Source organism: Neoarius graeffei, chromosome 4 (genome assembly GCF_027579695.1).
Source record: "Neoarius graeffei isolate fNeoGra1 chromosome 4, fNeoGra1.pri, whole genome shotgun sequence".
NCBI lineage: Eukaryota > Metazoa > Chordata > Actinopteri > Siluriformes > Ariidae > Neoarius > Neoarius graeffei.
In genome coordinates this window covers 40,630,467-40,644,722 of record NC_083572.1, presented here as the reverse complement: position 1 = coordinate 40,644,722, position 14,256 = coordinate 40,630,467, and the positions used below count along the sequence as shown (strand labels likewise).

At 42.6% G+C, this 14,256-nt stretch overlaps 1 protein-coding gene across 2 annotated transcripts in view; it reads left to right on the top strand.

The window, feature by feature from the left end:
• shq1 (SHQ1, H/ACA ribonucleoprotein assembly factor) overlaps positions 1-14,256 on the top strand; it is a 184,408-nt gene that overhangs the window by 152,632 nt on the left and 17,520 nt on the right. For both annotated transcript variants that reach the window (XM_060919254.1, XM_060919253.1), the window contains one exon: positions 2,237-2,357. In XM_060919254.1, the coding sequence (XP_060775237.1) occupies positions 2,237-2,357 (121 nt within the window). The remainder of the gene's footprint in view (positions 1-2,236; positions 2,358-14,256) is intronic.

The window sequence follows — 14,256 nt, the reverse complement described above, 5'->3', positions numbered from 1 at the left end:
GTAGATATTCAGAGCTATTAAACGTTTAAATCATCAATCAATCCAACAGCGCACACATGGGTAACAAGAAACACCCGCCAGTCACGTGTTCCAATAAGTTTTATCACTGGAAACAAAGGGTGCCTTGGTCTAAGTTGTTTACCACATCTAGAATTAAATTCTCATGCATGTTTTGATCTTCAGTGTGTCGCAAAAACCAAAGAAATTGGTTATAATATTTTCAGAAGGGACTGCGCATCAGTCTCTTTCTCATCGTCTGAGGTTAATTCACTCCGCATTTTGGCATGAGCCCCCCATCGTCTCTTCACACTAACATCAGTGGTGAAAAAATGTACCAACATGTCTTTGTTTTTGCCTGAATTTCTTGTTGTTGTTTTTTTTTAATGAGGCCATTTATATGATGAACTACTTTCTGTTATTTGTACCAAGTGTGTAAACACTCCGATGAAGTAACAGTGCAGGAGCATCACAGCCATTTTGACAACCGGCATCTGATGTCAACCTGAATTGACTAAGCGTATGACCATGTAGCTATGTCACCTAGCTATCCACCAACTTTATCAAAGCATGGCATGGTCTGTGTGAAAATAGCACGCTTGGCTAGCAAGGTTTTAGAAAAGCTTTATATGGACTGACTGTATTTGCAGCTGTGTTTGTTAAACTGGCTTGTTACACAGCATGACTTGGCAGCCAGATAGCTAAAGCAAGGTTCAAAAGTGTCCCAAAACCATAAAAAAACATTGTTTTTGGGAAATACATTTGTTTTCATAAAGTAGAGATTTCAAAGTATATTGTTTGCAAAAAAATAAATAAATAAATAAAAATAGCCAAAGCGATATTTTTCCAGGGCGGCACGGTGGTGTAGTGGTTAGCACTGTCGCTTCACAGCAAGAAGGTTCTGGGTTTGAGCCCAGTGGCCGACGAGGGCCTTTCTGTGTGGAGTTTGCATGTTCTCCCCGTGTCTGTCCGTATGGGTTTCCTCCGGGTGCTCCGGTTCCCCCCACAGTCCAAAGACATGCAGGTTAGGCTAATTGGTGGCTTTAAATTGACCGTAGGTGTGAATGTGAGTATGAATGGTTGTTTGTCTCTATGTATCAGCCCTGCGATGATCTGGCGACTTGTCCAGGGTGTACCCCGCATCTCAGCTGGGATAGGCTCTAGCTTGCCCGAAACCCTGTACAGGATAAACGGATAATGGATGGATGGATATTTTTCCACATCACCATATATCATCTTAATGCCGAACCAACATAGACCCTTTAGAACATAATCACAAGCTTCATGAAGACTTTGGCAGCAACTATTGTGAATCCTATCTTGGACCTACTGAATAGCCTGATTGATATGCTAATCCAGTTCTGCATTATAGCACTGCATGATGAGGTTCTGAATGAAACCCTGCCACCTTCTTCATGTGCCTTTCTCGATTTTCTCATCCCCATCTCTCTGGTTCACATTACTCCATACTTTCAGCTTGCCTTCAAAGTCGAGCAAATCTAAAGTTCTGGAGAAAGCCACCCACTCAGTGACTTCAGCTCTGCTAATGAAACAATAGCTTTAAAAATAAATAAATAAAAGCAGAGAGGAAACGAGCAAAAGGCTCCACATGGATGGATGAGGTCATGGAGTTGTTGAGCGAGAAGTAAAGAGAGGTTCAGATCCCTGGAGTTTTTTTCTGCTGGGAGCTACAGCAGTCAGTCTTTGTCTTTCCTGCCAGGGCAAGAGCCCCTGCTTAAACGGGAACCAAATGTTACTGCAAGGCTTTCCTCAGCGCAAGAGCACTGTTTGTTTTTGCAAGAGGCTGGAATTTCTCCATTGGCTGCCAGGCTATTCTGCGAGAGGCCCAGAGTATCCTCTCGCGCTGTTCTTTCCGTGCCTCTTCAATTTTCCTATTATCTTGTGTTAAGGGAAGATATTTTTACACCTTCTTCAGAAGAATGGTGTTATGTCGGCTATAATTTTTTTTTTTTTTTATGTTAGCGAACCATTTTCTCAAGACACAGGCTTGCTGTCCTTAGTTGCCTTTTCCTCCCTGTTGAAATCCTTCTATTTACAAACAGTGAAAACTCTTGGCAAATTAGTGGCCGGTAATAAGTTTGTTTGGTTTTTTTTTTTTTTTCCCCCCCAGAATTGCAGCGTTTAGTTCTTCCCTTCAGGTTTCCCATTGATTCAAGTAAACAGGCTTTTCTTTATTGTCTGGCGCTTGGCTAATCTGCTGAATGGTTCCTCTTTCCAGGTAAGGCCTTTGTCTTGAAATGCCTGCTAGCCATCCATAAGATCTTCAGATACAATGAGCCGGCCTACATCCTCAATGACCTCTACATCACAGACTACTGCGTTTGGATCCAGCGGGTTAAGTAAGTTCACTTAGCTTCCTTTGATGTGGCTGTAGGGGAAGTTTGGGTAACTCAAATTGATGTTGTGGTGGAAGAGGGAGTGGGTTTGTAATTAGGGAACAAATAATGTCAAGTGGCCCGAAGCTAATTTGTGTAGGTCAGTCTGGAAGGCAATTATCGCCCCATATGCTATGGGGGGGGTGTAAAACATGTATAACTGTATAAATGAATACTCGAGCTCTGAAAATAGTCCAGGCACCATTTGGTCGTCTGTTAAGGCTACAAGCTGGAAGCAGGATAAAATGTTGAAATCCGAATTGTTTTCCTTCTGCACACAGGCAAATTTGCGGTTTTCGACTGTTCTGGAATGCGAACGTGACCTCAACAATGTGTTGAATGAGGGTTTTAATGACGATTGGAAATCATGTTCGATGTCATGGCTTTGTGTCCCGATGCTGGCCTCAAGAATCCCGCAGCTCATTATTGATGAGGGATGTTGAAGTTCTCGTGTGTTATTCAGAACTAGAGTATTCTTTTCAGTACAAATAATAATGTAAACCCCCCCCCCAAAAAAAAAAAAAAACCTCCTTTGAGTACAGTGACTTGCATGTTTAAACTCTGAGCCAGTGAGCACATAATTGAGTAATGAGCTATGAGCTCTGCTGGCAAGTATTCAGGCAAAGTTGTAGTCTTGTGTGTAAAGGCTCCAGCAGAGAAAAATGGCCCTGATGTTACAGGCCTGGTGCCCAGATGCAGAGCTGATAAAATCTGAGGACCCAGTGGATTTCTTCCCCTTTTTCCTTTTTGTCTGGCACAAATTTTCTGGAGACAAAAAGCCTTTACGGCCGATTAATAATAAGTGAGTAAAAATCAGTCGTGGTGCTCAAAGTACTGTTGGATGGTGCTGCTTATATTTTATATAGTAAAATCTTCTATATGTTACTAGTATCAAATATTTTAGTTGCGCAAAGATATGAAGTTTATCTTCGGGTGGTGAATATATTCACGAGGGAAAATAGTTTCAACACAAGAAGATGATCTTCATATCTTTGTGCCACCGTGTAACGTTCTTTATATTATATGGACACATTCACAAAAAACCCGCAACTTAATCAGAAGAGTTTTAATGTTGAACCCGTTCATCATTTTGACAACGCACGTCCAGTCAGCGGGAAAACACTGAGAATGATGTCATCGGAGTGAACTATCGGACATTATTATACATGCAGGACACTTTTTCGATGGAATAAAAACACGTATTCTATTCCCTTCTAGCAGGTTTCATTCATTTGGTTCGATAGCGTGCAATATTGTTAGCATATCGCTTATCCTACTTGTATTACGTCACTCTACCCAATGGAGAATGAGCATTGAATATGGTTTACGATACTGCATGGTTGTCAAGACAACATGACATCACACGTCGGCGATGTAAAACTTCTGCCCTAGCGAGCGACTGTGACAATTTGTAAACAAACATGGCCGCCAGGTCTGCTTTGTTAAATACAGAAGAATTTGAGAGAATTTTGAAAGAAAAAGACACGTTGAACACCTGAAAGGAACGTGTGTGTATATATAATAAAAATAATAATAATAATTATTATTACTATACATACGGGCCACTTTTTCCATTGAATAAAAATGTATTCTATTCCCTTCTAGTGGGTTCATTGATGGCATGCAATATTATCATATCACTTATCCTCCATGTATTACACCACTTTCCCCAATGGAGAATGCGCGTGCAATATTGTTACAATATCGCACACTATCAAGACAACACGACGTCACACGTCGGAGCTCATGCGAAGATCCAATGACAAAACTTTTCTGGTGTGCATGCTCACAATCATTTCTTTTCTTTGTCTGCTGGGAAAGACAGAAGACAATGCTAATCCAGTGGTACTGCTAGGATTAAACACGAAATAAATAAACTGAAACTGAAGATGCGTTGAACACCCGAAAGGCTACCAAAACTTCATTATATTTTCTTCGTGGATGTTTACAAGAGAAAAACATACCAACGGACATTGAAAAACTGGAAAAGAGACACGTCGGAGATGTAAAAGTTCTGCGCTAGTGAGCAACTGTGACAGTTTGTATACAAACATGGCCACGAGGTTTGCTTCATTAAAAGCAGAAGATTTTGAGAGAATTTTGGCTGCCAGATAGCTCCATTGTGTGTAGCTGACGATGTTGATTTTTAAAAGTAACTAAGTAAATTACACAGGGAAAATAATAATAATATTCGGCTTGACTGTGCTAGCATTGACCTTTGCTAACGCTACACTAGCTGGAAGCTAACTGGACTGCCACATTAACAGCACCGAGTCATGGGTAAGCTAGCGTTGGCATTCAAGAATGCTGATATGAAGAGTGTGTGTATGTATAATAATAGTAATAATAATAATAATTATTATTGTTTTTCGTGGTACATCAGATGTATTCCATTCAGTCAGCATGATATTGAACTCGTCTTCGACTTGTTCAATATCATGCTAGCTGAATGGAATATATCTGATGTACCACTCAACACCAGCCAATATTATTGAAAGATGTCACTCAGGTCTGCGATGGATTTCGTATGAAAAATGTGAGTTTTTCAACACGAGAAGATAAACTTCATATCTTCAAGCCAACATGTGATTTTCTTTTTATTATATCGACACATTCACAAACTAAAAGTACCCAAATTTATCAAAGCAATCCATCCATTTCCTCACGAGTGAGGATATTGAAAAATATGTCACTGTTGTAGTTTGTATAAAAAAAAAATACAGGTGCAATATTTCCCAGTAAAACACTCATGTCTGTTTTATATAAATGATTTTAAAACAATTTTTATGAAAAAAGACATTGCAAGAACATACAGTGGTGCTTGAAAGTTTGTGACCCCTTTAGAATTTTCTATATTTCTGCATAAATATGACCTAAAATATCATCAGATTTTCACACAAGTCCTAAAAGTAGATAAAGAGAACCCAGTTAAACAAATGAGACAAAAATATTATACTTGGTCATTTATTTATTGAGGAAAATGATCCAATATTACATATCTGTGAGTGGCAAAAGTATGTGAACCTCTAGGATTAGCAGTTAATTTGAAGGTGAAATTAGAGACGGGCGTTTTCAATCAATGGGATGACAATCAGGTGTGAGTGGGCACCCTGTTTTATTTAAAGAACAGGGATCTGTCAAAGTCTGATCTTCACAACACATTTGTGGAAGTGTATCATGGCCTGAACAAAGGAGATTTCTGAGGACCTCAGAAAAAGGGTTGTTGATGCTCATCAGGCTGGAAAAGGTTACCGAGGAACGGGCTAAAATTCCTCCAAGCCAGTGTGCAGGACTGATCAACAGTTACCGGAAACATTTAGTTGCAGTTATTGCTGCACAAGGGGGTCACACCAGATACTGAAAGCAAAAGTTAACATACTTTTGCCGCTCACAGATATGTAATACTGGATCATTTTCCTCAATAAGTAAATGACCAGGGCAGCACGGTGGTGTAGTGGTTAGCGCTGTCGCCTCACAGCAAGAAGGTCCGGGTTCGAGCCCTGTGGCCGGCGAGGGCCTTTCTGTGCGGAGTTTGCATGTTCTCCCCGTGTCCGCGTGGGTTTCCTCCGGGTGCTCCGGTTTCCCCCACAGTCCAAAGACATGCAGGTTAGGTTAACTGGTGACTCTAAATTGACCGTAGGTGTGAGTGTGAATGGTTGCCTGTGTCTATGTGTCAGCCCTGTGATGACCTGGCGACTTGTCCAGGGTGTACCCCGCCTTTCGCCCGTAGTCAGCTGGGATAGGCTCCAGCTTGCCTGCGACCCTGTAGAAGGATAAAGCAGCTGGAGATAATGAGATGAGTAAATGACCAAGTATAATATTTTTGTCTCATTTGTTTAACTGGGTTCTCTTTATCTACTTTTAGGACTTGTGTGAAAATCTGATGTTGTTTTAGGTCATATTTATGCCGAAATATAGAAAATTCTAAAGGGTTCACAAACTTTCAAACACCACTGTAAAGATGTACAACACGTTTAATTAAAAAAAATAATTTAGTGCACAAGTTTTCATATATTTTGGGTTTTCTGAAATCAACACGGGGTCAAAAATGTAAATGTCTCTTGGCAAATTTCACCCTGACCAGATGCTTTTGCTAGCCATCAACAGGCTTCTGGGACAATTCTGATTGAATATTGCTAGGTTTCAGTCACGTGACTTTTCTTAGCGGTTTTACCGGAAGTAAAATAGCTGGTGGTCTAAACTGCTGCCGTCGTGCAAACAACTAGCAATAACTTATCCAAGTACGCTTGTAATCTAGAAGCCGCTGCTGGCTTTAGATACACTCAGAAGATCGCTGTGTGCAATGGAATCGAGCCCTACAGTCTGGGAAAGAAGGATTTGTCATACGATCTCGAAAACTACCCTTCAGTCGAGTTCCCCGACATCTCGAACTATCTGGTGTTGCAGACGTCCTTCTACACCACAAAACAGATGAAAGCGCGGAAGAGTGTAGAGGCTTACAACTTTTTTGTATGTGGCTGGGTAAAGGACCTCGCTATCAAGTCGCTGCCCAATGAATCCTGGATTGTTTTTGCCCATGTAAGTATGTTTTTTTTTTTTGTTTGTTTGTTTGTTTGTTTTTTTACACTTTTCGTTCGTGTCTTTACAACGAAGCGCTGCAAGTTGAAGTGTAAACAAACAGTTGGCTTGATTCTCACTTGTGTTGGCTCTTATCTCTCCGGTAAATCATTCACAAAGATCATCCGAAACCTCTTTAAAGACCTGGATCTTAGTTAAACAAGACGGAGAAGTGATCACGGCGCATTGTAACTGTACGGCTGGGGAAGAGTTTTGTTGCGACCTTCATGCGTATGGACTTTGTGAGGAGTAAACAAAGAAACAGCCGGGGACTTTAGCGCTTCATGACTAAAAAAGTACCGTAAAATAACGACACGTAGCAAGAAAATTACTTGGAAAACATTAACGCCATAGCTGAGAGGGAAATGCAAACCTTTCACCAAGTGATCACTGCAAACTCGAGCACGCTTTGACTCGGCTCCCTTCGATTTCAGTGAGAGGTTCAAAACCCACCTTTCTCGATGTCTTTTTGTGAAATCCTGTGTTCGTTCACCCTTTTTTTACTAGGTCACGGAGAACCCTGAAGAAACTTATCAGTTTCACAGTTTGATCGATTCAAACAACCTAAAACAACACAAGTGTAAGCCGTTTTTCATGCGAGCAATGCACCTTCTCCATACAAACGCTTTGCCAACTGAGCTTTGGTAGACCACCAGCTAAAGTTCTGAATAACCACAGAGGTGGATGTGACGTCACGTGAAACCCAGCAATTTGACCACCCTACTTGGCAGAAAATTATCGTTGTGGTGATTATGATAATCATAATATACAACTCAATGTCTAACATTTGTGAGGCGGTCTGTGAAAACCCATCCGATCTTGCCGTGGCTGAATTCTAGCAAACTAATCTTGGCCAAAATTGTGCTTTTTATTTGTCATCTGGATCGAAGTGATTTCCACCAAGCTCTGTTTTGCCATTTGGTGGAGCTACAAGGTGACAGTTACGATTTTTGCATTGCAGGTGCTTTGGCGCCACGCAACTCCAACATAGGAGCTCCTAATTTTAACATTGGAGTACAAGTAATTGCTAAAATATACCAAAAAAGCCGTCGTCTCTCTTTCCCCCAATAGACACTCAGTAGCAGCAGATGAGCCAAACGATGTATGAATCTGAAATGCTTGCCAATTGCGCAGGCATTTTGAGCGCTCTGGTATTAACTGACGCGCTCTCGAAGCCACGCCCCTTTCCCCTCAGCTTATACGGATCATCTTTTGAGCTGTGCTCATGTGTTGACTTGAAATCCATCAGTGTATGTTTGACTTGGCTGACAGATAATTATATAGTTAACATCAATTATATTTATTAAGGTACAATGGTTAGAAACTTCAGAAAGAGAAGGGAAAACAATAAAAGACGCCCCAGGTAGGTACTACAAATGATTTCACTTTCAAGGTTGACGGGTGTGCAACTCAAAGTAACCACAATGCGTGTGTTTTGGTTTTTTTTAAACTACTTTTTGTTCACAGTATTACTATTATCTTTGCCATGACATTCATTCAACGGTAGAACAGAAACCAGCGTTCTCTCAGCAAAGCCATGGATGTGTGTAGCAGTTCAAGCCAAAACAAAGAACTGCCTTTGTAGTTTTGCTCAACCGTTGTCCAGACGACATTTAAAAATATTGACGAGTTGACCAATTTCTGCTGGTGTCTAATTTCTTCTACCGTACTAGTTCACAGCGAGGTGGAATGTGCACATTTCCTGGGCCTGCAAAAAAAAAAAAAAGGGGGGGGGGAGGGGGTTAAAGCACAGAAAAGTACTTTGTCTTGAGTGCAGAGTGCATGGAACAGCTCCACCGTCAACATGCTGAAGAACTCGATTAGTCTTGTCCAAATCATCAAGGAGATGAAACAACAGGAACCAGTTGCCTTCCATTGCCGTTAAATATCAACTTGGCATGCTGTCTTCCTCCACGCCTTTCATCTATTGCAAAATGGATCGACCGCGATATTGACAGCATTGACCCATGATGAAATGGTGGTTCTCCTCCTTTTCTCCTCTCACAGTTCAGTAAACAACCCCCAGTGCTTTGCTTTTTCTTTTCTTTTTTTTCTGAAATGTTGGCCTTAAGCTAGAACTTCAAGACGGGCAGCACATAAGCTCTCAGGTTCTTCATGCTAGCCTCGAGGCATTTGGTGAAAGAAAGGAGATATATATATATTTTTAAACACTGGAGCCTGCTGTGTAGAAGGAGCTGTACTTGTCATGCAAAACCACTGAAGATGTTGCTACTCCGCAGCTTTTTCATGAAAATTCCCCACTGTTCCGGTTTGCATAGGCAGCTCTTCTGGTATCTTTTTCACTTTGTTGTGGCAAGCCTTTCAACTCCTGACAGATCCGAGAGCAGATTATCTAAACTCTGCGTCGCTCTGCCAGTTATCTGCGAAATGCTGCAGCTTAAGCCGTTATCTGATCACTTCCACTTGTGTGAAGGCTCCCCAAATCCTTCATCGCCACTCTGACACAATCAGCTGCTTGCAAAAGACAAAAGGATTAATGAGCACTAGCTCGCCGGATGATTTACGACATTACCTAAAGTCCGACTGCTGGTAACGCTCAGAGGAGCTGTACGTCCAATCCAGTCCAGTCTCGTCCAGTCCAGTCGTCCTCGCCTGCTGAAAAGTCGAGCTGCGATTTATGACCTCGTAAAAGGCATCGGATTGATTCAAGCTGCTGTGAGGTTCCTCCAATCAGAAACAGGACAGAGTGACTGGAGTGGAGTGCAGACAAGTATTTTGACTGACAGGGTTCCCTGAATGCCTCGTCTCAGTCATCACCCTGAACTTCTGCCAAGTTATCACAGTCTTTAGCATTTATCATGCCTGGAGTAGTGTCAGCCAGTATTATCCGAGTTCCATCCATTTAAAAAAAAAAAAAAAGCCATTGCTTATGTTTCATTTTAACTTTGAGCGTTTTAGATTTAAACCCTTGCTGCTGTTTTTCTTCCGCGTCAAGTACTTAACATGGCCCAGCTCTTACAAATCCTTCGAATATGTGCATTTGCCTCTTAGGAAGAGGGTGGTTTGTTTTGACTGACAAATTTTCAGCCTTTCACTATATATTTCGCTTTAGCTTCGGTAGCCCAGTCCATTCACACTTTGTTTGTTTTGATTCGGAACAAAGTTTGCAGTAGTGGAATCTCTGCGATCCATTTCATCCAAAAAAACAGCCCCGAGACTGCAGGCATGCTTCCACTGTGTTATTCATTTCAGCGTGGCTTTAGCAAGTTGGCGAGATGCCAAGGCCTCACAGCAACGGTGCCAGACGGCACTTTGTTTTTGCTTCATTCTTATCATTTTCCTCCTTATCCAAACTGTTGGAGTAACCCCAGCACGGATTCTCTTCATGCCGTTTCTGCCAACAAGATAAGACGAGCTCTGTTTTCCGTGTGTTCCCGTCACCTAGCCTTGCATTCCCTGGTTGTTTCCAAACTTCTGAATTGGGTCAGTTGGATTCCGAGGCGCAACCATGGCAACGCAGGGCGCTGGACTTCAGGACTTTGCTTTTCATTCTTTCAGGCTGAGAGAAATGGCACATTGTCTAAACTTTGGTGACAAGCCAAGCGTTACTCTCACAGGACAGAAGCTTCTCTGCGGTAGTCTTACAGAGCTGCCAAAGACGGTGGCCTGCAGGGGCCATGCGGGTCAGGTCTTTGGAAAACCATTCAGTCTACCCCCTGGAGTGGACTTGAGCTCTGTCAGCTGGTGTTAAATAACTTTGCAGTGGGGGATTGTGGGAAAACGAGTTTCAGCCTCTACCTGCTTTGGGGGGGGGCAATCAGAATCTCACAGACTTCAGAAGCAGTCAGGGAAATAAAGTTGGAAATGTCTCATGTGGAGTGTAGGCATTTGGTTTTCAAGGAAATTGGCTTCAGATGGGTGTCTGAATTGAAAGGTCTTTTGAGGCAATGTTCTTTGTTTTGCCCTTTTCCCTTTGCGAGACTATTGGATGTGTTGCTCAAAGGTTCAGCTTTAAAAGCTGTAAATTGTAGGGAATGCTTCGCAGGGTTAGACTGTTGGTAAAGTTAAAAAAAAAAAAGCAAAAGGTTTCAGGCTTACTTGGCTCATTACATGGAAAGACCAAGGCACTTTTTTTTTCTTCTTAGAAAAGTGTCGGATGTCTTTGTTATATAGTTCTCTGAACACTTTCTGTTCAGACAACTTGTATAATAACTGCTTTTTATCCCCCCGGCATATAATGCAGGGGGATACAGCTATCGCTCTGTCCCTCCATCTGTAAACATTTTAGTTTCCGGAGCATAACTCAAAAACTATGAGGAACGAAACCTGGCAGTTATGTTAAGTGACTAGAGGAGCTGTGCCTTTTGACATTTTGGGATTTCTGTGAATTTTTTATTTATTTTTTAAAATTATATCCCCGCTCCAAAGGAGGGAGGGTATACTGGTTTACCTCCGTCCGTATCTCCATCTGTCCGAAACACCCTTTTTTTCTCAGCAACCACAAATCATAGCCACTTGGTACCAAGCTTCAGCTTGGGGTTCTATACCATGTGTACCGTTTTCAGGTCTGTCGCACATCGACTTCCTGTTTACCGACTGAATGTATTTGTGAAAAACAGGGTGGATTTTGACGCTATTTCAAGAAGCAAAATGCTATTTCAAAATGACAGTTTACCAGGATGCTGTTTGAAATCCCTGGGAAGAGACACTGCTCTTTACTTGCTTGTTTCAGGGTTAATTATTTGTTGAAGTCAACATTCATAATAAGTGTCCTATTCCTTCGATTGCTTGCATTCTGATATAAGTGAGAGCGGGGGGATACGTAAGTGAGCAGTAGCTCACAGTTCTCATCTCATTATCTCTAGCCGCTTTATCCTGTTCTACAGGGTCGCAGGCAAGCTGGAGCCTATCCCAGCTGACTACGGGCGAAAGGCGGGGTACACCCTGGACAAGTCGCCAGGTCATCACAGGGCTGACACATAGACACAGACAACCATTCACACTCACATTCACACCTACGGTCAATTTAGAGTCGCCAGTTAACCTAACCTGCATGTCTTTGGACTGTGGGGGAAACCGGAGCACCCGGAGGAAACCCACGCGGACACGGGGAGAACATGCAAACTCCACACAGAAAGGCCCTCGCCGGCCACGGGGCTCGAACCCGGACCTTCTTGCTGTGAGGCGACAGCGCTAACCACTACACCACCGTGCCGCCCCTAGCTTAAGGCCTCTGCATGCTCTTGCGACAAGGCTTTCGCAGATAGCTTTTCGCAGACAGTTGTAATTTATCGTTGAGCGGGGAGTAATGGGCGTGCGCGATGTTATTCACTGCCACAACGCAAGGGGGCGCGAAGTTGCAAAATCGCTAGGAGTAGTTGGTGGGTGTGGTTAGTGGAGTGTTTATCCTCCGGTTACTTATAATGACTAGAACTGGAGTCGTAGAGATGTACGTACTTCCTCGATCAACCGCTCTTCGTGCTGCTCCATCTTCGCTCGTGTTTTTAAAAATGGCGGTCGTGAAAACAAACCAAACCGGGAAAGTAGGGAAGCGGAAGTGCGTGTAGAGCGGATGTAGAGTGGACCAATCAGAGCCCTCTTGTCTGCGACGCTGTCTGTGAGGCTTCTGCGGTGGTCACAATTTTTGGGAGGTGCGCGCAGAGCGTCTGCGAAGGTGGGGGGGCTACGCAGACACTGTCTGCGACGCTATCTGCAAGGACTGGGTTGTCAGCATAAATTGGCCTTTACAGTTGATCTTCTTAATTTTTCCGTATTTCCATGGCAACCAATTCAACTTACGAAAAATTTGGAGTGGGGTTTCATGTGGGGGTCCGGAGGGATACATCATCTCCTGACGGCTGTTGTTTTTCTAGGAAACATGCCCTAGTACTGCCATAATTTTTTTTCCTTAATATTGCTTGATATTTAACTTTACTGCCTTTTTTATGGGAGTTTAAGCATCTTCTAGCATTAACCACATCAGAATTCATACAGGGCATCTTTTCGAAATGGTCAAACACAATGTTTATTTTAAATGCTCCCAGACATAACATTTCTGCAGATTGATTTTCAATAGCAATGTTTAATGCATAGCGAGCATATGCACTTCCACGGTATTTCATGTGTAATGATCCAGTCGATCCCCTGTTCTAGCCGTCTCCATCCATAAACTCCAGTACACATGTGCAGTGTCTGAATGTTCGGCAGTAAATAGTCATGTTTGTGTGGGGATGGAAGTGTCCCGCTGCTTTAGAGGGGAGGATTTCTGGTCTCGGGACTTCAGCACATCTCATTCAAATGCAGCATGGGGGCTGGTATAATTACATAGCCAGTACACACAGTGACTCACTGCATTTAGGGTGGTTTTCCATTGCACATTTAAAAAAAAAACAACAAGTGAGCGGACCTTGAGGTTCTAATTCTACTTTATTTTCCTTCAGCTTCAGATCCCGCTGCAGGGTATAGTCATAGGGAGGGCATTGAAAGTTACTACACGATTGTTGTGGGATTATAAAGACAATCTGGTTAACCAGCTTTAAGGGGTGGACAAATCATAAATTCATCATCTAATCCAGTGGGCAGATGAAATGTCCAGAGTACCATGTGTTGTTTTGGTATATGATCATTATCCTCGACCAGTGCTGTAGTCGAGTCATTAAACTTCGAGTCTGAGTCCAGTCTCGAGTCCCCAGTGTTCAAGTCCAAGTCATTTAAAGAAAATTTCGAGTCGAGCCCACTATTGTTCCGAGTCGAGTCCGAGAACAAGACTCCACCCGCACCATTTGACGGTGGCTGTTGCTGCCTTTATGTGAAAGCGTCTCTGCTACTGTGTTGGACTAATGTTACTGCTCGACTGCCCCGTTTTTGTTAATAGGCTACAGATAAAAAGCTAGTTCATCGCTCAGCAAGCCCCGCCCACCATCAACAGAGCAACGAACATAGCGTGTCGCTTCCTTCTCTGAGTGGAGTCTTGCCAAATGACGATTGAAGTTGTCCCCGTCGTCTCCTCGATAGTTCTTCTACGTATGGAACGCATAGCAGTGCATTTTTTCCCACTGCATGAGAAGTCTGTATAAGCAAAGTGGACAATCCTAGGAGCTTCTGTCCAGGTATTTTAGCGCCGTTAACGTTAGTTTGTTCCTGAACATGACGTATGAACAGGTGACTGTGCATTCTCTTGCACAAAATTAATGTAGGTATAAATATCTTCTGCCAAATTATTATGGCATATTACAAAAAATCAAGAAAAAATCAGAGTCCTCGTCTCCAATTTACGAGTCCGAATGCAGTTAATGCACGAGTCCGAGTCATCAGTGCTCAAGTC